Here is a 25,458-nt window from a genome sequence, read left to right as displayed (position 1 = left end):
AGCCAATCCACCTAACCTGAACATCTTTGGACTGTGGGAGGAAACCGGAGCACCTGGAGGAAACCCACGCAGACACGGGGAGAAAGTGCAAACTCCACACAGACAGTCACCCGAGTCAGAAATTGAGTCCGGGACCCTGGAGCTGTGAGGCAGCAGTGCTAACCACTGTGCCACCGTGCCTCCCAAGGTTTCGCATTAAAGACCTGTCCACAATATTACAACTTGCCTCGGTGTTCTGTCAGATGGGTATGAGGGGTGGGCTAGTCAGGGCAAGCCGCAGCAGGGCGCATGGGGAAGGGAATGGGCGGACGTTGGGGATGGGCTTGTCTTAGGGACCGCAGTTCAAGTAGTGCTCAGGTATCCCCCTCCCACCATCCCCATCTGGGCCACCCCAGGGATTCGATGAGACCATGTGATGGAATGGACAGCTCGCATGCAGGGATCACCCAGGTGGGCAGTGGAAACTGCTATCGTGGGCAGGAGTCAGACGTTGTCAAACGATGCGGAGCACCAGAGCTCATCACCGAGCGGGTTGTCATCATCCTCCATCCCATGGACCAGACCCGCTGTTACTGCCAACCCAAGACCCACACCCCATAATGCAGCAGGTATGTATCACAGAGAGGCATGCAGGTGGGGTTGGCCGGGGGCGGGGGGCTGAGGGTAATGGAGGTGGGATACGGTGTCTGTGCCCCTGGCCAGTCCCCCCAACCCAGTTGGTGAACTTGAAGGCGATCAGAGCGTCCCATGCGCGTTTGCCCGGTCGTACGCATTGTGCGGCTCTCGTGCCTGCCCATGCCTCATGTCTTGCCCAACCTCGCTGTCCTCCCATCCTCCTTATTTGACAAGGCCTGGTGTTCATCATGCTCCAGCATGTCGCCCCTCTGCTGCGCGATGTTGTGGAGGACGCAGTAGGCCACCACGACGCGAGCAACCGTCCCAGTGCTATACTGGAGGGCTCTGCCAGAGCAGCGAGGCACCTGAACTGCATCTTCAGGAGGACAGAGCATCGCTCGATCATGTCCCGGGTCGCTGCAGGGGTGTCATTGTAGCGGGTCTCTGCGTCGGTTTGTGGCCTCCAGATAGGCATCATTAGCCACGGCCACAGTGAATAGCCACATGGCACCCAGGAGCCAACCCCACAGCTGGGGATGCACCTTGAAGAGGCCAGGTACTGTCGATCATGCCAGGATGAAGGCATCGTGCACACTGCCCAGGTATTGGGTGCAGACATGCATGATGCACATCTCATGGTCACACACCAGCTGCACATTCATCAAGTGGAACCCTTTTCAGTTTGTGTGGAGTGGCCTCTCATGGGCCGGTGCTCATAGAGAGACATCAATCACCCCTGAACCGGGGCAATTGGAGAACCCCGCTGCCCGGACATCCTGGTGGGCTCGGTCCACATTGAAACTGATGTATTATGCCGACTGTGAGATCCCGGACATGTCCCCATTCGGCGCCTGGAAGGAGCCCACGACGTAAAGGTTCAGGATGACTGTCACCTTGATGGCCACCGGGAGCGTGTGCTCTCCCTCATTCCCCCGTGGTGTCAGATGTGCCATGATCTGGAAGTTATGTCGCACTGTCCCCCTGCTCAGCCAGAGTCTTTGATTGCCGGTCCGGCAGGCCCTCAAATGACAGGCTATCCCGATACACGTGAGGGCTCATGCGGCGCCTCCTTTGCACCTACTCCTCGACCATCCTCACCGGCTGCCTATCTTTCCTTTGGGGCAGGTTCTGCTGCTGAAGCTTCTTCCTCCTAAAGCAACTCCAACTCATACAGCCGCAATTTCATCTCCGAGGGCTGTGGCGACTAGAAGGCCCCCATTTCAGGTTGTATTCCAGTATCCATGGTCTGCAGGGGGTGAAAGGCCAACATGTTAGCGTGGTGCATACCCCCGTGTCCAACTAGGTCCACCGGGCTACATCGTGGCCCCGGTTGGCACTGCAGACTCTTCCCCCGCATATCTCCCCCCCCCATCTCCACACCCTAGCCCCGTCAGTGCCCTGCACCGTGGGCACCTCTGGCTCTAGTGCCCATCCCTGCTCTACAGGCCACATCTGGCACCTCCTATGGGGGCTACTGTGGATGTTGCCCTTGGGCGGGCCACGCGATGCCCTGCAGGTGGGTGGTGGCCGGTTGGGGGTGGTGGAGGGTGACGCACCCATATGGCTGCTGGCACTCTCCGGAACCAGGAGCCAAGATAGGTGGTTAGTGAGGTGGACAGCGAGATGGCTGCCTTGCAGTCTGCGGCAATGGCGGTCCATGCCTGGACACTGCCCCAGTCCTGTGGGGGGGGTATCCGGTCCCACAGTCTGTCCCCCTGTCACGCCCTCACCCTCACCCCCCCCGCCCCCGGCCGGCCCAGCCAATGTCAGGACCGGCAGATCACGATCGTGCCTCTCCGTGTCCCACCTCCTCTCTCCCTCATCAGCCACGATGCCTGTTTCTCAATTTTTAAAAGCAGAAATGAATCTCGCCTTCGGGAATTCTCCCCAGTAGAGGTGGGGAATCGCGGAGGCCTCGGAGAATACTGGGTCAGGCATGCTAATGATATGCAAACCTGCCCCAGATGAACAGGACCAAACTGTACGTGCGGAGTAGAATGCATTGGCGTTGTTGTCGAGTCACCGGAGAATTGAGATTTAGCATGAACCCGGGGCCCGCCACGATTTTGGCATTGGAACTGATTCTCCGTCCAATCACCTTTCCCGATTTCGGTGTTGGCTGACGGAGGATCCCGCACCATGAATTTGGAAGAGTTCATCTAAATGTGCATGACATGTGTCATGTTCCGAAAACAGTTTTAGTATCTGGAAGCGGTTTTCACACCAAGCATGCATTTGTTGGCAGATGCCTATAATCTCATCTCTGCATTTAGATAGCCTTTGCTCTAAATGTATTAACAACAAAACAGCATAAAATATATGTTTCTGATGGTAATGTTTATTGTAAGACAGAATTTTTCCACTCAATTTGTTGTATCACAAGAAACTTTCCATTTCAATTTGAGAAACTGGTCACATTTCAACGTACAAATATATAACACAGGTACTTAGGCATCATCTAAAAATCAGCCAAGTGCTACATAGACCATTCAAGAAATAAACGTTGTACAACAGACTGTAACAGAAAAAAAAGGCAAAGGTTTCAGCATAAAGACAGCATGAGGCCAATTTGTTCAGCATGTTGCTCAAAACCAGACACGTTAAACTTTTAAAGTGATTTTTGTGGAATTAGTGATTCTTCCAGCCCCACAAAAATCCACCTGCTGCTTCGTCCCTTGGGATCACCTCCTCCACTGCCACTCGCTATCTCCACTGGCTGAGCATTGCGCCGAATCTGCTGGATCTTCAGCCCTTGTTGACAATAATGGAGATGAGACCCAAGTGTGAGAATTGGCAAGACTTCTGAGCAAATCCATCAAACTAGGTAGCGTGTATGGATCTTCTGGCTTCCACTCCATGCAATTGGACACATGATGATAATCTAGCCCCTGCAAATCTTAAACTCAACCTGTGGAATTCTCTGTCGGCGGGATCCACTGCTTTGCTGGCAGCATGCCCGCGGATTTCCCGACGGCATGCCCGCGGATTTCCCGACGGCATGGGATGCCACAATGGGAAACCCCAATGTCTGGCTGCCAGAACGGAGGAACACGCTGCCGGCGGGGGCGCGCCGCACCGGAAAACAGGGCTGGCGGGACGGAGAATCCCGCCCAACATCTGTGCAGTTTTGGGAAAAGACACAGAACACATAAATGTCATCGGACGTTTTATTTAGGGCGACGCTGAAAAATATAATTAACCAGAACAAAAGAGAAAAATATATTACATGTTCAGCTGAGTTTAAAAAAATACACAAGGCCACAGTTTCTGTTCCAAGAGGTTGGAAAACTTGTGTTTGTAGATGAGGACACGAATATCTCTGGCTTCCCAATGCTGTAGGCAAGCAATTTCTAATGAAGGGAGGATTGGCTTGTTGACATTGGCAAGATAATCTACTACCAATAAGAAATGTTTTAAAGCCACAAAATCAAGCTGAATTATCCATTGACCTTTGAACTGTTGAAACTATATTTATACCATAATCAAATAATGAAGCTAACCTACACTGGGCCTGTATTTGGCTTGATCGGAAACTATTCCCGATAATGTAATGTTAAATAAAAGAGTTGCAATTCTGTTATTTAATATGTCGTTTGATGTTGTTTGTGCTTTCCCAGTCCATCATAAATCCAATGTACAAGGAGTCAGTTGCTCATTAACAGATAGAATATAACCACAGCACAAGACTTTTAATCAAATATGAATATAGCTAAAGATTTCTCCAGGTTCTGGTGACAGTAGTGTTTATTTTTACAGAAACAGCCCCTTTCAGTGCCTTGGTCCAACTATTGCTAATACATGAATCTCCTAAAATGTTAAACTTAGTTGATGTCAGGCATGGCACATGTCAATCATGAGCCTAAAGCAGTATTACACCATCGATGCCACACTTCAACATCTACAGAATTCACAAAAATGTTTCATAGAAGTTACCTCATTTGTTGATTTATTTTCAACCTGTTAAGACAAACATATGCCACAGTTTATGCCCACAAAGTATTTTGAGATTTCATCAGCAAATAGTCATTGTTGAGGACATTTCTTCCTCATTTATCATGTCTGTATTCATTACCTTTTACAAAAGGTAAGAGCAGCAGATAATGTAGTGTAAGAAATAGATGTGATTTTATCAGCTTAATAGCCAGTAACTTATATTTTTGAGTGGTATCAACAATTCAAATGTCCAGAAATTTTGAACCTCTTGAAGAAAGACCTACTTGCTGAGTTCAATGTTATATTGTGGTCGGCTGAGATTTACAACAAAAACTACCAAGTTCTTGCTCTTTGTACATCTGCACTAATATTACAATGCAGTATCATTTAGTTAGTATGCCTAAAAGTAGATGGAAGGTACATCCTTCAGATTATAGGAACAAGGGAGCATTGGAATCTAGGAATGGGAGTAGGCCAGAGGTTCCCCCATTCAAACAGAGCAAGGTCAATTCCTACCTCGACTCCATTCGCCTGCTTTTGCTTCACATTTCTTGATACCATTGCCTAACAAAATTCCATTGATCTCAGGTCGCTTGGTGGATCATCCTGAGAGTATCCGTTATGCTACCCTGCATATCCACGGGGTGTAAATTCATTTTATATCTCTCTGAACTACCGTGGCTCTGGTAGTTAAGAATTCAGTTTAATGAATCCATCAAATCTCAAGTGAATAGCAGGACATAATGAAAAATAACCTCTGGCATTTATATACAACTCAGAATTATTTTGCTAATTAACAGCCATTTGAACCCCACTTAAGGAAGCAAAACAATTAAATGCAGTTATGCTCTAATTAATAAATTATGTAAAAAATAAAAAATTGTAAATAAACTAAAGTATTAAATTATTAAATATTTGGCCATAAAATTTTAAAAATTGAATGGATATCCTATACAGATCTCCTCAAGTGTTTTGATAAAATAGGAGAACAGACAAATCCTAAGAGCAATCCATGCTTTGTTGCTGAATGCAGTTACAAGTTACAGCTGTGCTCCCTCACAGAGGGAGTATGCTTTTAAAAGGAGAAAACGTTAGGTTTTGACAGACAACAAGCGCTTACTCCAGTCTGAACTTGTCAAACAGATATGAAATCTAACCTAGGGTTCCCCAGCATCAACAGATAACTGAGATTTATATGTCAACAAGCTAGTCATGAGCTGTCGACCATGCATCTTGTACTGCAATGCACCCATGCTCTATCTGTCAGAATATTATTAGAGAGAAAAGAAATTAAGCAAGCAAAGGATGCTGAGAATGGAGATACCATAGCAACATGGCTATCATATGTTAATTATAGGATCACTTCTGTCTACCCTTGGGACTTAACTTCACTGTCTCTTTGCAGATTATATGATCTTTATAAATTTGTCCATATTTCTGCATTTCTATCATCCCAGAGTACTGTTAAAGCATAAGGCCATTTCCTGCAGCTAATGGCCTCCAATAGGGTTTCTAATTAAATATATGTAACACCATTATGGATAACATCCTACATCTAAAAGGTGTACAAGATATGAGCGATATTTTGTACATACATTATGGTATTAGGATCATGCACAATTATATTTCACTCACATACCAGAGGGGAAAAATGCTTTAGGATAAGTACATTTTCAGATGATTTGCCTAGACAACTACAAGTGCTGTGTTATTAAAGTCAATCACCTTCAGTATTTGACCCTGAAATTAATACCGAACATTACAGCCCGCTCCAGCCTGAAGCTCAGAAAGCCTGCCTGGAGACTACATTCCCATAATTAAAGTCACACATTGTTCTAGATGCCCGGTTCACAGCAAATTGTTGTATTGCACTTGATTCTTTGTGAGACATGTTATTCAATGCAAAAAAAAACAGAAAAAGCAAGAAGCCGGGAAAAGTGTCTGTATAATGGGCTTAAGTGAAGTGGCTAAATAATACCATGTTTTCAATGTCAGTTTTAGAGAGTCCACTGGTGAACTTGAAGCCTATTAAATTATCAGTATGCAGTAAATCATGATATAATGCCTCCTTCATTGAATTAAAAATGCTTTCCATATACATTTGTATTTCCTCAGTCTCAGCTAAGATTTTTGTTCATGGCATGTGGAATATACATAGTTGAATCAATTGTTTTCCTTTCTTTGTGTTGCAGCTGGGTGTTGATGATTCAGTCATCTGTTCTTCCCTTTTTTCATCCAAATCAAAGGCAAATCACTGAGAATCTTTGTTAATTGCAGTGAGAAATTTTGACTGACTTCAGCAGAATAATCAGTTACATTAAGGCCTGCGTCAAGGCAGAATTGCAAATGAGTAAAAGCCAGGTCAATTTGAGTGAGAATGATAAAACCCGAAGTCAATAACATGTCTACAGATGGAGAGGTTTTGCCATATTTTGCTTTTTGAAGCTTCTCCTCATTGCGATTAATACTGTCAGGGATCAGAGCACGTTTCTTCGTAATGCAGCAACAATCTCGCACACACACGCACGCCTACAATTGTGAAAGTAGTGCTTAGCCAAGAATATCCAGATAGACCGGGGAGGCCTTTGCCAATGTCTGGAGGAGACTGTGAATTTCCTTGATGTTGAGCCTCATGTGTGGTTCACGTTGCCAGCAACCGAGCATCAGGTCATACACTTCTTTTGGGCAGGTCCGAGGCCGTTGCAGCACACGGCCTTGTGTGATGCATTCGATAACCTGGTGGAAACAAAGCAGAGGAAAATAAGATTAGCAGCTGCTTCATCTTTAGAATTTGACTGGCAAATATCTTTATGCCAACTCTGTTCCCTTGGTTTTGTACTTTTGCTTCCTTTTACCTCAATGCCATGCTAGATGCCTGTATCTTAGAGGCTCGCTATTAATACTGTTCCTCGTTTGCCGACAATAACCCCTTTAATCAGTCTCCAAGAGTGCCAGAGACTACCCACCTCTCCAAATTTCCCTCTCCCCTAATTGTGGATGTTGTGGTATCTGCTTAATCCCTGCCTATCTGACTAAGCTTGGATAAAGCACCGAGCAAATGGTGATCAAACTTGCAATCATCCCTGCTCCAGGGCACCATAATGCTTGATGTTTTCAGGCAACATGGGCGACACAGTGGTTAGTGCTGGCTCCTCACAGCGCCAGGGACCCGGGTGCAATTCTGGTCCCGGGTGACTGTCTGTTGGAGTTTGCACATTCTCCCCGTGTCTGCGTGAGTTTCTTCCAGGTGCTCTGGTTTCCTCCCACAGTCCAAAGATGCGCAGGTTAGGTGGATTGGCCATGCTGAATTGTCCCATTGTGTCCAAAGGTTAGGTGAGGTTACAGGGCTAGGGTGGGGTAGTGGGGCTAGGTAGAGTGCCCTTTCAGATGGTCAGTGTAGATTCGATGGGCCAAATGGCTTACTTCTGCACTATAGGAATTCTGGGAACATATGAGTAAAGGGAGTCGCTGTTCTCTCTCCCAGAAACAACTCCTTGTTTGGCATACTTTTAAAGAACGGCTATTACCTTTTGACTACAGTTTATAAAATCTTCTACAAACCTCATTGTTTGACAGCTGGTACCACGGTTGCTTTCCGTAGGTAAAGATCTCCCATAACACCACGCCCAAGCTCCAGACATCACTTTCAGTGGTGAATCTCCTGTACATAATGCTCTCAGGAGGCATCCAACGAATGGGGAGCATTGTATGACCACCAACCTAAAAATAAAGAAAATGAGGTGTCAATATATCTGAATGGAAGAATGACATAGAGAAATAAAAGAGAGTTCGGAAATATAGTAGTCCTTTGCAAAAAGACAATGGCGGGATTCTCCGTATCTGAGACTAAGGACTGGCTTCTCTGATTTTGCAGCGAAGTGGTGACGCCGGCGTGGAAACAGTGGTGTTTTACGGCCGCAAAATCGGCGCTGCACCCTCACCAATCCCAGGACTGGTAAGGGGCTATCAGCCGCGCCGGAAAAAACACCTGGCTCCCGAGCCGAAAACGGCCGGAGAATGGCCGGGTCCGTGGCGTGCTGACCCGACCTGCCAGTTAGTGCCCTCCTGTACCCCTCTCGCCATCCCTAAACCACCCCCTTCAGCCCCCCCAGTCTCCGCCAAAGCACCCCATACCAACTGAACAGCAACCCCCCCCCCCCCGCGACTGTGGCGGTGCTGGACATGTGTCCCGCGCCATCGGGAAATCGGCCCATCAGGGGAGGAGCATCGGGGAGGGCCTTCAGATGACAGCCTGAGGCAGCCTCAACGGCACGCGACGTACTCCCCGAAGACTCTGACTTGGAGGGGGCGGAGCATCTGAAGATAGGCACCGCCCCCGATTTTGGAGTCAAAAGGATTCTCTGCCCGATCGGCAATTACGATATCGGCGTCGGGTAACGGAGAATCTCGCCCTAAGTGTGGACTTTTACAACAGACAAACCAGCACCGCACCTGGACCGATTCCACTACCGGTGAGGGGCAAAGCACTAGCACAAGAGGTGGTGCCGACAATGTGTGGCACTGAGGCCAATACTGCTAGGGTGGCAACCACAGTGGAGATACTGGTGCCGTGTGGTAGTAGCAGCTGCTAATCTTATTTTCCTCGATTCCACTGAAAAATGGTGCGGGATATGCTGGGTCCATGGTCGACACTCAGGAGGCTGACAAGTTGCAGTCGCACATACATATTACACTCCCCACACACACTTATCCGAGCCAAATGTATGGCACTGGTTGTGCTGCAGCATGCCCACACAGCTGATGGGTCGTCTGGAGCCAGAGGGCATCCAGGGGGGTGCCTTGGGGGACACCTATATGACCATGGCACCAGCTTCAAAGCGGGCTGTTTGCGGTGTGCGCAGCTGCATGGCTGCTTTGTCGGCTGCGGCAATGGTGTTCGATATCCGCCCAACCTGATCCTACAGCCCACCTACTGGCCACCCCCCACTACTCCCCCAGCCCTGCCAGATTCCCCCCAGCCAGCGACACAACTGTCAGCACACTATGGCCATGTTGGACACTTTCCGTAACCCCCTCTCTCCTTCAGCAGCCGCCACACTGGTTTCACGATATTTAAAAGCACAAATGAACCACGCCGCCGGGAACTCGGAGGCGGAGAATCACGGAGGCCCTGGAGAGTACTGGGCTGGGCCCGCTAATGATATGCAATCGGTGTCTACTCCCATTGACGCCGTTTTCGAGGAGACGGAGAATTGCGATTTGCCGTCAAATCGACACCTGCATCGATTTTGGCGCTGGGAGCTATTCTCCGCCAAATCGCATTTCCCGGTTTTGGTGTCGGCTAACAGAGAATCACGCCAATACACACATTACACTTAAGACATACTATGGCCGGAATTTTCCAGCCATTCTCTCCGGTGGCATCTTCCCGTCCCGCTGTTGGCGAACCCCCACCGCGGTTTCCAGGAGCTGGGGTGTGGGGGGAGCGTGGATGGAACGGGAGACCCCATTGACAGTAGCAGGATCAGAAGATCCCACTGCCAGCCAATGGCGGGTTGCCTCCACCGCCACGAAACACACCGCAGGGTGCACAGAAAATGTTGCCTTATAAATGTGATTGAGGCTGAACTGAGACTGAAGTTTATACAATGTCCAGCAGCATCTGTGGAGAGAGAAACAGAGTTAATGCTTTGAGTCCAATATGACGCCTGTTTAGAACTCTAACGGAGAATCATGTTAAACTTGAATAATTAACTCGGTTTCCCCCTCCACAGGTATTGTCAGACATGCTGGGATTTTCCAGTGCTTGCTGTTTTTATTCCAAATCTTCAGTGTCCACAGTATTTTGCTTTTATTTATACAATGTTTGCCCAATTTTAGTCATTCGGATTCTGACTCACGTACTTGGTTTCAAAATATGGCCTGTTTTGATCTATCCCACTCTTAAAAGTGAACACAGCTCAATTTGTTTAGAGGAGTTTTGTGACATATCTCACTTTTTTTGATCATAAATCTCATCCTGATTTTCCTACAGTCCTAACAGCCCTGCGGAATACTGCTTTATTGAAGAAATTGATTCTGTGAAGGCATTTATTTTCTTAATAATTTGCTTTTTCTCCACTGTGCAAGTTATTCTGCATAGCTGGAAATATCAGCCTCTCAGTATTTAAGATGGACCTGGATTTTTTAAAACATGACACGGATCAAAGTTCACACAGCCAAGCTACATTTGTGGAAATCTCTTATCTGTATCTTAGCAACATTGACAGCCAGAGTTACTATTTTATCTGGACTACTGAAATACTTCAAAAATGGACAAATTTTAGTCGTTCGCTCTTATTGCATAAAGCAAATGCATTTGTTACTGCAATGGATGTGGAATAAGAATATTACTGGATATATGACAATTATTTTCTTGCCTATGACTATATTGATTAATATTAATGTGCTGCCCCACACATAATTTTACCCCTTCATTGTAACAAAATTGGGTGGATTTCAATAACAGCATTTTATTGGGATTAGAATCTGCCTACACTGGAGGGGATAACAATCATTCAGCCTGGATCAAAATGCTCAGCGATAAATTCGCAATCATTTGTATGTATCAGAAACAATGAATAAGCAAAATACAGATTTTTATTTTTCAGAATTTTGCATGCTTCTCTCATTTATTTTTCTCTTGTTCCTCTTTTCTTCCTCAGCTGGAAATGTCCGACCAGCTGTCCTCAATGTAGCCAAGGTTAACGCCACTCCATAACTGTTTAAAAGGGAAGTAGGGACATTTTTCCAGATTTCCCACTGGATTCAGAATGAGCTTTCTTATTAGGGATCCAATACACCAATCCTGAAATATTAAAAATTTAGAATGCAATTTATTAAAACATTTCAATCAACTGGTGATTTTTGGTAAAATTATTCATAGCTCCTTCATGTATGGCAAAAAAGCATTTAAAACATTGGCTAGGAATTGCTCCTTCTCTGCTACTATGGGTGCAATTTAACGGAAAAACATCTCAGGACGCGATCTAACCAAAAGGTTTCCAAGTGTGGTAGCGAACGGGAACTGCTGTGAGCTTCCCAGCGCTTGGATCGGCGAGGCCATTACCGCGATAAAACAATAATTGGGCGACTTAAGGACGCCCCACGGGCTTCACGCCGCAAATGATGAACCCACTGGCTCAATCCAACTGCCCCTCCATCCCGAGGTGAACCCCAGGGCTCTATGGACACAGGCCTGGAGGAGGGAGCGCTGGGTGCCAACCCGGAGCCATATTATAGAGTGGCAATGGTGGCCACCCGCTCCCCCGAGACCTACCCCAATGACAACGGTGCGTGTTGGAGTCAGCACCCGGAACAGGGTGGCATGGTGGGCATGTGCTGCCGGCAAGTGCACCGGGTCCTCCGGCCCCAGTGTCCCCAGGGGATGCCCACCAGGGGCATCCAAGGCTATGGGACGCGGTAGGCAGCAGGTTGTCTCTACCTCTGATGTGTACTCTGGGGACACACCTAGACGCAGCAGTAGAGGATGGAATGCTAAGGATCAATGAGAGGGCACTGGGGGGGAGGCAGGATTGGGTAAGGGGGGGCTAGGTATGTTCTGGGGGGGAATGGTGGGAGGAGCGTGTGGGAGGGGTGGAGAGAGTGCGGCAGCACCATCAGGAGATTGGGACAGTTGGGGTCATGTGTAAATTATTAAAAATCATTGACCTCAACCAATATGATGCCTCTGTCACTTTCCTCCGCAATGCGGGTCATGGGGCACCAATTCCATGCCCCATCTCCCCGGGAATATGGTCACCCACTGGATGACTCTTCTCCCCATGCCCCCTATTCCCCCCCCCATTGCTACCCCCTCCTCCCCCATTCTCTCTCCCCCCCATTCTCACAGCTTCCACGCCAACATCCCCTGTCACCCAACACACCCCGCCCACGCAACCTCGGCCACAGTGGCGGCCGCTGCTCACTGGACCCTACACCCTGTACCCAGAAAACCACACGTAACGTTACCTGGACCAGGTGCTGGTCCCCACCCCGGTGCACACTCCCAGCCTCTAGTTACCGAAATGTCTCTGGTGCAGGGGCCCAGTCCCTGGGTGTTCGGATGTTGGCCGGGGCTCCCCCACCTCTCCCTCCGAGCACCAGGGCAGAAACCCCAGTGCCCTCAGGCACATTGCCCGGGAGTGTAGATGGCTACTCACCTCCTTGGATCCCCACAGCAGCCCTCCAGAAGCTTCCCCTTTTTTAAAAAGGTGAATTTGAATTAATCGGTGCCCCCGTGACCATTTGCTGGGGAGGTGGTTAGATAGGGGGTCGCTCCGATTAACTGTATGGAGATTGGCCTTACGTGATGATTATTCATTTCTCAACATGCCTCGGTGGAATCCTGATTTGGCCAATGGGAGCAGACCTGTCAGACCGCTAACAGATCAGCATCCGGCTTGGTTCCTGTTTTTGGTCTCTCCCGCAATCTAACAACCTCGTTGTACTCTCGCTTAAGCGCAATGCGACCATTAAATCTCGGTGTAAGTGCCACTTTGGGCGTGCTTGGGGGCATGTTTATCACCAGCTTTTTCGGTGAGATCCACACCTGTATTTACCCACACTTGGGGCGGGATCCCGTTTCGGCAAATCTGCATATTACAGCAGGACAGCTGGTCTCACTGTAATCTGCAGTTCCCTGAGGCAACCAAGGCATTGGTATCTATCTCCTACACTTCGGAGATCTCGGGCGAGCCCCGTTCAGTACTGGTCTCCACAAATGTGGACCAGAACGAACGGCATTCATGAGGGTCTCCCAGGAGATGGGAGGCCCCAGGTGAATGTCCTTTGAGAAACCCTAGCACTGCTGAGGTGCCAACTGCCAAAGCGGCCAAGTGGCAATGCCAGGGTACCAGGTTAGCACCAGGTGTCAAGCTAGTATTTTCATGCAGTGGTGATCGGGTCGGGGGTGCCCTGCGTGTGTGTTGGGGATGTGTGGGTGGGGGGGTTCCGGGAACACCTCTTAGTGAATTGGGACATGGGGGGGGGGGTCACATCGGGACCAGAGATCAGGATGCTATTTAAAAATGGCGGCCCAATCTCTCACGAAACTGAGGACTTCTGCCGATCGGAGCTCCTCAGCGCAGAAAATGGAGGTATGTGCAGCCCTGGCTGCGCATTTCCCGTTGAGGCCCCCTTATCTAACTTGAGTGCCATTCGATAGCATTGTGTTTCTCGGCACTGCGAGCCCGGGGAAACATGCGGCTAAATGTGCTCGCTGACTTTGTTCCCATTTACTTAAATCGCGCCCTCTGTTATTTTTTTCAGGTCTCAGCAGAGAATAATATTAATAATCTTTATTATTGCCACAAGTAGGCTTACACTGCAATGAAGTTACTGTGAAAATCTCCTAGTCGCCACATTCCGGCGCCAGTTCAGGTACACAGAGGGAGAATTCAGAATGTCCAATTCACCTAACCGCACGTCATTCAGGATTTATGGGAGGAAACCGGAGGGAACCCATGCAGACACGGGGAGAATGTGCAGACTCCGCACAGACAGTGATCCAAGCCGGGAATCGAACCTGGGACCCTGGCGCTGTGAAGCAACAGTGCTAACCGTGCCACTCAAGGCCCTGCCGAGGCTGCGCCTACCTTCATTTTCTGATCTGAAGAGCTCCGCTTGCCAGAGCAGGAAGAGATTGGGAAGCCATTCAAAAATGCGCCCCAATCTCTCAATCCCCCACGTGACCCCCTCAGTGATTAGGGGTCCTCGGGGGCCCCCTCACCCCACCTCATAAGGGCTGGGCACCCTTAGGCCCGATCCCCGGCGCAGGCAAAATACCACCTTTGCACCGCTAGCCTGGCACACTGGCCGTGTCCATGCCAACCTGGCAGTGCCATGTGTACATCCTTGCAGTGCCAACTACGGGCAATGTGACCCCGCACACATGCGCATTAGCCACACCCTCCAAGTGAGGACATCCCACTACTGGGTCACTGAGGACCCACCTTTTCAGGTCTCCCCAACTCTTCTTTTCAGGCCCCCTTTACAGAACACCCAGCCTTCACCCCCCCCACCTTTAGCACGCTGCTTCATTCCCGCCCTCCACCCTCACCCACCCTTCATGCCCCCCACATCCCTACTTTAATGGGCAGGATCCCTCTCAGGCCCTGGCCCTTGGTAGTGCCACCCTGGCACCTTGGCAGTGCCAGGGTGGCAGTGCCAATGTGGCACCCTGGCACCGCCAAGGTGCCTAAGTACCAGAGGGAGAGCCAACTCTGCAGAAATCCTGCTCTGCCCCTGACCACCCAGGGGTCTCCAATGGCCTGGGAGACCCCCTAGGTGCCATTATGGCTGGTCCATGTTTGTGTGGCTAAACGGTGCTATGGGGAGGTCTCCCAGGCACGGGCGTTCGTTCCCAGGCCTCGGGACTATTGGGCACCATCTTATCTAAATGAGCGTAATGGCTCGCCCTGTGAGGGCGGGATCCAGATCATGACATCTCACGAGGTGCCGTTAGAACTCACGAGGCGTCCGAACATCGCAAATTTTGTGAGAAGCCTCTCGTGAGATTTAACGGCCGTTTCGTGCCACCGAGTCGGGCGTGACGAGGCCGTTCAATCACACCCTATAATTCTGCCAGACGTGCAGTAGAAATCTCCCACAACCCCCGGCTAACACCCTACCCGTGCAACTCAACATTATGAACAGGCTCAACAATATTTCATACAGCATAGATTGGGGCCCCTTTTGATTTTCACTTTACTCCACAAACAGACAATAGGAACAAAGGAAATCAGTTCTGAAATGATGGTATTGTCAGTGAAGTTATACGATGTCACCAAGCTTTTGCCTTTCCAAAAATTTCATTATTAGTTCAATAGTCAAGGCAATCTCTGCAGTAACAATAATAATGCTCAATTGATCCATTGAAGCCAAATAGACTGTAGAAAAATAGGGCAGCACGGTGGCGCAGTGGTAGCACTGCAGTCTCACGGCGCTGAGGTCCCAGGTTCAATCCCGGCTCTGGGTCACTGTCCGTGTGGAGTTTGCACATTCTCCCCGTGTTTGCGTGGGTTTCGCCCCCACAACCCAAAGATGTGCAAGGTAGGTGAATTGAACACGCTAAATTGCCCCTTAATTGGAAAAATGAATTGGGTACTCTAAATAAAATAAAAATAAAAGCAAGTATCTCTCTTTGATGCATGATTACAAAACATATCAGGGTAATTTTATGAATCTGCACTCCCAGGTGCAATGCCTTGCCTACCAGAAGCACAAATTGAAAATTTAGGTGTGCAGTCTCTATAATTTCTCCCATCATACATCAGCCGAAACAGTTGGGCAAAGGTGGCTGATTTTCCTCTCCTTTAAGCCCAGCAAATACTCAATTCTTTGGGACAACTCAGAGAAGGAAGGAGCAGAAATTATGAGATTATGCCCACTTCTGTGTAAGTGGAAGTTTTCCAGAGATGAGATGGAATGATTACACCTAGAGCAAGTGAGGTCTCCCGTTGTATGTTCAGGGATGAAGGCCTGTTTTTGTGCAGCACCCAAAGGGCCTTGCAGCCAGCCACCATTACCACAGCTGCTGGCTTGAGAGGCTGGATTTATGCCCATGTTTGCAAGCATAAGACCTTACTGAGGGGTAAGCTTGTTCCAAGGATATGTTCGACCCATGATAATGGCATGATCCAAAATCAGATTAGATCAGGCAGAGTACATTTTATGTTGCTCTCATCTGACATGTACCCAGGAAATTTGACCCCAGGATTCTTGCATTAAAATCACCACCATGCTAAAAGCCTAAACGCTCTGCACTTCTAAAACTATTAATCCAGCACTGATTTCACTACCTATGAAATACATTTATTGAACTAACAAAATAAATCAAAATGTTACCTCAGACTTCTGATTTAAGTATTATTGTCAGTTAATGAAGGAAGTTTGGTGATCACCTATAAATTTGCTCAACTACAATAACCATAACCTTACCCAGTGTCTACTTCATATCCTTAACTTGAAGGAAACCTTGATCTAGAATTATAGGTACGTTTCTTTCAAATAAAATAGAAGAGTTTCCACGCGCTTGTGGAACCAACACCCAGCTTTCAGGTGTCTGGTCAGATGTTTCTAGATTACCAGGTTCCCCATGATAACCACAGACACTGCTCTGTTATTGGTGAGCAAGATGGATGGCCAGCTTCAGTCAGATTACACCATTTTTGATCCAGAAACAAGTCTTCATTCCGTGCCTTAGCTGGAATCGAACAAAATCCAACTTGAGTAAGTAATGAGTCAAAATAATCACCTATATTTATTTTTCTAGAAGTGAATTACTTGAGCTGGAGACAGCTATTTGAGTTTTCCGCAATTACAAACTGGGAAGACTCCAGCATTGTGCAAATGAGTGGCTGATACCTTGGGCGAAATTCTCTGGTATCGGCGTGATGTCCGCCGACCGGCGCCCAAAATGGCGCAAATCAGTCGGGCATCACGCTGCCCCAAAGGTGTGGAATCCTCCGCATCTTGGGGGGCCGAGCCCCAATCTTAAGGGGCTAGGCCCGCGCCGGACTAATTTCCGCCCCGCCAGCTGGTGGAAAAGGCCTTTGGTGCCCCGCCAGCTGGCGTGGAAATGACATCTCCAGGCGGCGCATGCGCGGGAGCGTTAGCGGCCGCTCACGGCATCCCCGCGCATGCGCTGTGGAAGGAGTCTCTTCCGCCTCCGCCATGGTGGAGACCGTGGCGAAGGCGGAAGGAAAAGAGTGCCTCCACGGCACAGGCCCGCCCGCGGATCGGTGGGCCCCGATCGCGGGCCAGGCCACCATTGGGGCACCCCCCGGGGCCAGATCGCCCCGTGCCCCCCCCCAGGACCCGGAAGCCCGCCCGCGCCGCCTTGTCCCGCCGGTAAGGTAGGTGATTTAATCCACACCGGCGGGACACGCATTCTAGCAGCGGGACTTCGGCCCATCCGGGCCGGAGAATCGCGGGGGGGGCCCTGGCGCGATTCCCGCCCCCGCCGAATATCCGGTGCCCGAGAATTCGGCAACCGGCAGGGGCGGGATTCACGCCAGCCCCCGCTGATTCTCCGACCCGGCGGGGGGGTCGGAGAATTTCGCCCCTTATTCTGAATAAACAAATATCACAATTTAAACAGACAAACTGTGACACAATCAAAATTTCTAGTCACTGTAAGAAAACACAATTGTGAGATCTCACAATCTTCTTTCAGCCTATTGACCAACATTTATGTACTTTCAGCAGGAACTCATATATAGTCATAGCCTTGAGCCTTCAGAGAGTGATAATTGTCAAATGGCTCAAACCTTATTAAAAATTAAAAACTAGCTCTCAGCACTGTTTGTTATTTATATGCCAGCCTGGTTTCAGCAGTTTTTGTTGCCTAAAATATTCATGACTGTCCTTTAATCTCATGGAAATATGTTAGTTTAGTACCAGCTTGTAGCGCAACAATTACTCACTCATGTCGAGAAGTGATGAAGTCAATCGAGGCTTTATTCAGCTGGCGCGGAAATGACATCTCCAGGCGGCGCACGGGCGGGAGCGTTAGCGGCCGCTCACGGCATGCCCGCGCATGCGGGGCTTTATTAAGCAAGACTTGTTCCCCAGCAGCTCAGTTACAGAATGCGGCTGCTGGGAGAACCCGGGATCTTATACTCCGCCTTTCTGGTCGGAGCCAGCAGGCGGCAGATCCAAACAGGACCCGGGACCTGTCAGCAAATAGCTTCTCGGCTTCACAGGTAACGTACTACCCCTAATACATACCACCACATTCACCCCTTGTTAAGAAAGAACCCGGCGCGGTGGTGGTTCGTATGGTGGTAGGGGTTTACAAGGTTGGTCCTGGAACTAATTTTGTACCATGGCTATGCATTTAGCCCAACAGTTAACTATGTACAGGTTTTGTCAGAATTATTTACAGGTATTTGTCACGCGGATTCCACGAGTCGAGCGGGTGCCCTGGTCATCCTTGTCGATCGCCTCAGCCCCGGTGGTGGTGCAGGTGCTGGCTCAGGCACTGTCATCTCTGGGAGTGGTGCGCTGTTCGTCCATGTTTCTTTACTCCTGGGCGGGCACGGGAGGAGGACCGATCCACCTGGGAAGGGAGCGGTCGTGGGGTGCGCCGGTGGGAGAGAGGGGGTGATCGGTGTTGGGGGTGTGTGTGTGTTTCCGGCGGGCGCCAGGTCCCGCAGGGAGATCGTGTCCTGTCGGCCGTCGGGGTATGCCACGTAGGCGTACTGAGGGTTTGCGTGGAGAAGGTGAACCCTCTCGACCAACGGGTCCGATTTGTGCGCCCGCACATGCTTTCGGAGCAAGATGGGTCCTGGGGCAGCCAGGTAGGCAGCGACGTTCCGGAAGAGGACTTCCTAGGGAAGACAAGGAGGCGCTCGTGAGGCGTTTGGTTAGTGGTGGTACACAGCAGCGACCGGATGGAGTGGAGGGCATCCTGGAGGACTTCCTGCCACCGGGAAACTGGGAGATTTCTGGACCCTAGGGCCAGTAGGACGGTCTTCCAGACCGTACCGTTCTCCCACTCAACTGACCGTTCCCCCAGGGGTTGTAACTGGTCGTCCTGCTCGAGGCAATGCCCTTGCTGAGCAGGAACTGACGCAGTTCGTCGTTCATGAAGGAGGACCCCCTGTCGCTATGGATGTATGCGGGGAAACCGAACAGTGTAAAGATGGTGCCGAGGGCTTTAATGACTGTGGCCGCTGTCATGTCGGGGCAGGGGATGGCGAAGGGGAAACGGGAGTACTTGTCCACGACGTTTAGGAAGTATGCGTTGCGGTCGGTGGAGGGGAGGGGGCCTTTGAAATCCAAACTGTGGCGTTCAAAGGGACGGGAAGCCTTTATCAGGTGCGCTCTATCTGGCCTGAAAAAGTGCGGTTTGCACTCTGCGCAGATTTGGCAGTTCCTGGTGGCTGTACGGACCTCCTCAACAGAGTAGGGGAGGTTGCGGGACTTCACAAAATGGTAGAATCGAGTGGCCCCTGGGTGGCAGAGGTCCTCGTGGAGGGCTTGGAGGCAGTCTACTTGTGCGTAGGCATATGTGCCGCGGGATAGGGCATCGGACGGCTTGGTCAGCTTTCCGGGACGATACAAGATCTCATAGTTATAGGTGGAGAGCTCAATCCTCCACCTCAAGATCTTGTCATTCTTGATTTTGACCCGCTGTGCATTATCGAACATAAAGGCTACCGACCATTGGTCAGTGAGGAGAGTGAATCTCCTACCGGCCAGGTAATGCCTCCAATGTCGCACAGCTTCCACTGTGGCTTGGACTTCCTTTTCCACTGAGGAGTGGCGGATTTCTGAGGCGTGGAGGGTCCGGGAGAAAATGGCCACAGGTCTGCCCGCTTGGTTGAGAGTGGCCGCCAGAGCTACATCGGATGCGTCGCTCTCGACTTGGAAGGGGAGGGACTCGTCGATTGCGAGCATCGTGGCCTTTGCGATATCCGCTTTGATGCGGCTGAAGGCCTGGCGGGCCTCTGTCGACAGGGAGAAGGTAGTTGACTGGATTAACGGGCGGGCCTTGTCTGCGTACTGGGGGACCCACTGGGCGTAGTACGAAAAGAAACACAGGCAGCGTTTCAGGGCTTTGGAGCAGTGGGGGAGGGGAAATTCCATAAGGGGGGGCATGTGTTCGGGGTCGGGGCCTATCACTCCATTGCGCACTACGTATCCCAGGATGGCCAGACGTTTGATGCTAAAAACGCATTTTTCCTCGTTATAGGTGAGGTTCAGGGCGTTAGCGGTCTGGAGGAATTTGCGGAGGTTGGCGTCGTGGTCCTGCTGGTCATGGCCGCAGATGGTTACATTGTCGCGGTATGGGAACGTGGCCTGCAACCCGTGCTGGTCAACCATTCGGTCCATCTCCCGTTGGAAGACCGAGGCTCCGTTCGTGACACCAAATGCGACCCTTAAAAAATGGTAGAGCCGCCCATCTGCCTCGAAGGCCGTGTACTTGCGGTCACCTGGGCGGATGGGGAGCTGGTGGTATGCGGACTTGAGGTCCACGGTGGAAAAGACCTTGTACTGTGCAATCCGATTGACCATGTTGGATATGCGGGGGAGAGGGTACGCATCTAGCTGTGTGTACCTATTGATGGTCTGACTATAGTCTACGACCATCCTCTGCTTCTCCCCGGTTTTCACAACTACCACCTGGGCTCTCCAGGGACTATTGCTGGCCTGGATTATGCCTTCCTTCAGTAGCCGCTGGACTTCAGACCGGATAAACGTCCGATCCTGAGCGCTGTATCGTCTGCTCCTAGTGGCGATGGGTTTGCAATCCGGGGTGAGGTTCGCAAGCAAGGAAGGCGGTTCAACCTTGAGGGTTGCGAGGCTGCAGATAGTGAGTGGGGGTATTGGGCCGCCAAATTGGAACGTTAGGCTCTGGAGGTTACACTGGAAATCTAACTCTAAGAGAGTGGGAGCGCAGAGTTTGGGAAGGACGTAAAGCCTATAATTCTTAAACTCCCTCCCTTGCACCGTTAGGTTCGCGATGCAGAACCCTTTGATCTCTATGGAATGGGATCCCGCTGCCAGGAAAATCTTTTGGGTGTTCGGACGAATGGAAAGAAAACAGCGCCTTACCGTATCCGGGTGGATAAAACTTTCCGTACTCCCAGAGTCGATCAGGCATGGTGTCTTGTACCCGTTGACCAGCACCGTTGTTGTTGCTGTTTGGAGCGTCCGGGACCGCGATTGGTCCAGGGTCACCGAAGCCAGTCTTGATTGTTGCATTGCTGTGTTTTCTTCAGACCCAATGGAGCCGTCTATGCTGGGGTCCTTGGCTATCAGCCAAGATGGCGGCGTCCATGGATCGCACGCGGTCAGGGGGCGGACAAAATGGCCGCCCCCATGGATCGCACGTGGCCGGGGGGGTCAGAAGATAGCGGCGCCCATCCTCCCCGCGTGGTATCCGGGACCCAAAATGGCGGCGCCCGCGGGCCGCACATGGATCGTTAGGGGGGTTGAGTCCCCGTTCTCCCCCGGAGATAGCGGTGACCCCCCAGGACTGGCACACCGCTGAGTAATGCCCCTTTTTGCCTCAGCTCTTACAGATAGCTGAGCGGGCCGGGCAGCACTGCCGGGGGTGTTTCGCCTGCCCGCAAAAATAGCAGCGGGGCCCACCGGGATGGTCTGGTGCTCTAGCCGCGCAGGCCTGCGGGGGTGTGGGGGGTGCCGGGGAGTCGGTCGCAACGGGGGTCCATGGAGCCCAAGGGGCTGCCGCGTGGTCGGGGCCGTAGGCGCGGCATTTTGGGCGGCCACGTCGAGGGAGGCCGCAAGGGCCCGTGCCTCTGTGAGTACTAACGAGTTTCTCTCTAACAGTCTTTGGCGAATTTGAGAAGAAGTCATACCTGCCACAAAAGCATCCCTGATTAGGAGCTCCGTGTGCTCGTTTGCGCTCACCGACGGGCAGTTGCAGTTCCTCCCCAAAATCAACAGTGCGCTGTAGAACCCGTCGAGCGATTCTCCGGGGATCTGCCGTCTCGTCGCGAGTTGGTGGCGTGCGTAGACCTGGTTTATGGGCCGAATGTAGACTCCTTTCAGCATGGTGAGCGCCGTCGGGAAATCCTCCGCGTCTTCGATGAGCGTGTAGATCTCCGTGCTCACCCTGGAATGCAGGACCTGCATTTTCTGATCCTCCGGGGGCCGTTCGAAGGTAACCTTCGAAACATGCTAGCCAGTGTTTAAACACGGCCGCCGAGTTTGCTGTATGGGGGCTGATTCGCAGGCACTCCGGGGCCATCCGGAGCTCCATAGTCTTTTTAAGTTTGCTTAATAAATTGTAGCGCAACAATTACTCACTTAAGTCGAGAAGTGATGAAGTCAATCGAGGCTTTATTAAGCAAGACTTGTTCCCCAGCAGCTCAGTTACAGAATGCGGCTGCTGGGAGAACCCGGGCTCTTATACTCCACCTTTCTGGACAACGCCAGCAGGCGGCAGATCCAACCAGGACCCGGGACCTGTCAGCCAATAGCCTCTCGGCTTCACAGGTACCGTACTACCCCTAATACATACCACCACACAGCTGTATCGATAACCTTCATTGCACCAGTCGCACCAGTCCTCTTTCAACCACCGCCACAACCAAGGTCACTCTACCCATTGTTATTGTGCTGAGCTCTGCTGTTGTTGTGTTGCATCCATTAACCATGTTGATTTGGAGAAACAGAGCTCCCTGCCCTGTGCCAATCATTTGCCTTGCTGAAGTTCGCAGAAAGCAGTGTTTTGTTCGATTCTGCTAACTTTAATGGTTTCTATTCTACATTTTTGCCTTGCCTTTGTCTGTGATCCAACACTGAAAGTAGATGGGACCGATGATTGCCGGTTGCAAATGGCTGCAGATTCACTTTGAAGTAGTTTCAGGAAGTGATTTGATTATACTGGCCTATCTGAGTTTGCCTGCTGGTGAATGACCACAGTTTGGCTGATAACATCGAATAAATCTACAGCTTTGTTGGGAATGGAACACATGATATGTACTAAGTATCATCATAAGCAATATCATGCAATCGCTAAATTCCTTATTTGCAGCAGTTTAATTGAGTTGAGAAAATAAATTTACAGTTAAGGAAACATAGCAAATCCAACCTAATTTATCCTTGTTATAAGTAACTGGCTCTACTCATAATGACTGCAAATGTTTGAGAATTACTCTGGAGCTATACATGAGTGTCAGATGGTGATGCTGTGGCTGTTTAAATACCACATTGTTCAATGTCAGGTCACTAATGTAATATCTTGGGAACAAGTTATAGTATCAGTTCCAAGTTTCACATGGTTTGCACACTGGCTTTCGCAGTTTAGTCATGTTAGAGAGGAAAGCTGATTTAAGGTTCCATCATCAAGATATGCACTTTGTAGGTATCAGAATATTATTCCAACAATCACCAATGAAAAATGACAGGAGGGGCTGAATTCTCAGTTTTACGATGCCAGAAACACGAATTGCGATTTGGCGGAGAATTGCGCAAAATTAGAAAATCGAGGTTTGCTCCGGGAACCCATTCCGGTGCTATGCTCCGGTCATTCGCTGGAGGCGGTATCTGCGTTTGTGTCCTGTGTCTGTGGATCCATGCAAAACCGTTATCAGCATGGATTGTAATGTCATTAGTGGCTTGGACAGAGGATGCTCCTTCCCTCCGTGATTCTCCACCCCTCTTAGGCGGACGTCTCAGGGGTATGAATTAGGTCAAGTATTTCCAAGGGGGGCCTGGAGCCATGGCTGCAGAGGGGGAATGGGAGGCTAAAGAAACTGTGAAAAACCCTTGAAAATTATCAAGCTTGCTGGAGGGTGGCTGCCAGGGGCAGTAGTGGGCTGCGACTTGGTGCCAGGTCTGTGGACTCAGGGTGTTCCCCTCGGGATCTGAGTGGCCTGGCTCAGACCACCTTTGCTGCAATCTGCCTTTTAAATGCACCCTTTTGGTGCTACTTACAGGCTCCTGTCTGTTCACTCTGCTGAGTGCGGTCTGTGTCCTTTGAATGTTCAGGAAGCCTCTGGTCATCTGGGAGCCCACCCAGGCTGCCCCTCTGGACACCATCATAAACCATCTGTTTCATCAAGGGAATGAGTGTGGCCAAGCTCAATCAGGAGCCCACCAGGTGTTGACACTCCTCAAAGGCGCTGCCCCAATGCAGAGGAAGCAAGAGATCAGCAGAGCTCACCACAACCAGAAGACGTTAGCAACATGGCCTTTGAAGCTCTCCCTGGTTGGCTGCCCCTCTCAGGGCAGAGGCCTCACCAGTCACTCCTCACTGGCATGGAGCTATGGGTTCACCTTGGACTCCCGACCTCAGGGGACAGGTCTTCGGTGAGCCATCTTCGTCGCTGCAGTGAGAGTGAGGTCCAGCTGCCAGGCCCCGGCGGTTAGAATGCGCACTGGGCCGGGAATTGCTCTAAATTCTCACCGGCAGAGTGCTTGCACATTTGCATGTCCTGACTCACTTTCCGAAAAATGCCCCAACAGGAACACGAATTGCATGCAATTCACTCCCAGCAGCAACAATTAGGGGTGATTCTCTGGCTTTGTTGCACTTTCGCTCGAATGAAACAAGGCCAGTGAATAGCGGGAGAGGCAGAAAATGAGAACCTCGCCAGACGCCAAACAGTTTGCGATGCAACTGGCCCGCTCCCGTGGTGAAATTGGGATCTCGCCATAGCTTGGCAAGAAACCAATTATCACCACTTAAGCCCCATTTCCACTCAATTAACGAGAGCCAACCCATATCCAACGGCCTCCCGTCATTCAGCGGCCTCCCCAGCAAGTGGTCACGCTGGCACCAATTAGTATTCCTTCTGAAAAAAACTTGAACCTGGCGGAAATGCTTCTGTGGGGTGCCGAGGAGGTGAGTAGCCATCTTTGCTCACAGGCTTGCCGACCCAGTGCTGGGCGGGTGTGGGGGGCCTTTGGCTGGAGCCCTTGGGTGGAGGTGGAGAAACACTCCGCAGGGGGGGGAGGGACACCATGGGAGGGTAGAGGGGAGGGACGGGGTGGATGACTGGGGGCAACTGCTCACGGCACCACCATGCCAACCCCTGAATCGCGTGTACCCATTCCAGGGGCAACCCTTGTCCATGCCCCTCTGCCCCACCGACCACCCATAATCCCCACCAACTGCTGAGGCCTCTGGCCGTGCAACTCAGGCTATTGCTAATAGGGAATTGGCAATTGTGGTTACGTGAGCACTTCACGAGGGCGGCATGTGGCACAGTGGTTAGCACTTCTGCATCACGGCGCTGAGGAAGCGGGTTCAATCCCGGCCCCGGGTTACTGTCTGTGTGGAGTTTGCACATTCTCCCCATGTCTGCATGGGTTTCACCTCCACAACCCAAAGATGTGCAGGCTAGGTGGATTGGCCACACTAATTGCCCCTTAATTGGAAAAAAAAGAATTGGGTACTCGAAATTTATAAAATAAAAGTGAGCAATTCAC

At 50.4% G+C, this 25,458-nt stretch overlaps 1 protein-coding gene across 3 annotated transcripts in view; it reads right to left on the bottom strand.

Moving 5' to 3' along the window:
• Positions 1 to 2,928: 2,928 nt before the first annotated feature.
• ntrk2a (neurotrophic tyrosine kinase, receptor, type 2a) overlaps positions 2,929 to 25,458 on the bottom strand; it is a 358,867-nt gene continuing 336,337 nt past the window's right edge. For 2 of the 3 annotated variants that reach the window (XM_072516690.1, XM_072516692.1), the window contains exons 16-17: positions 8,110 to 8,268; positions 2,929 to 7,284 (exon numbers count right to left, since the gene is read on the bottom strand). In XM_072516690.1, coding sequence (XP_072372791.1) covers positions 7,099 to 7,284; positions 8,110 to 8,268 — 345 coding nt within the window. In that variant the 3' untranslated portion in view covers positions 2,929 to 7,098. Of the gene's footprint in view, positions 7,285 to 8,109; positions 8,269 to 11,194; positions 11,357 to 25,458 lie in introns of those variants that run through there. The other variant, XM_072516693.1, reaches the window with a different exon arrangement.

This window comes from Scyliorhinus torazame, chromosome 9 (genome assembly GCF_047496885.1).
Source record: "Scyliorhinus torazame isolate Kashiwa2021f chromosome 9, sScyTor2.1, whole genome shotgun sequence".
In the NCBI taxonomy this organism is placed as follows: domain Eukaryota; kingdom Metazoa; phylum Chordata; class Chondrichthyes; order Carcharhiniformes; family Scyliorhinidae; genus Scyliorhinus; species Scyliorhinus torazame.
The sequence above is the reverse complement of the archived record's forward strand: the minus strand, read 5'-3'. Positions and strand labels throughout refer to the sequence as shown.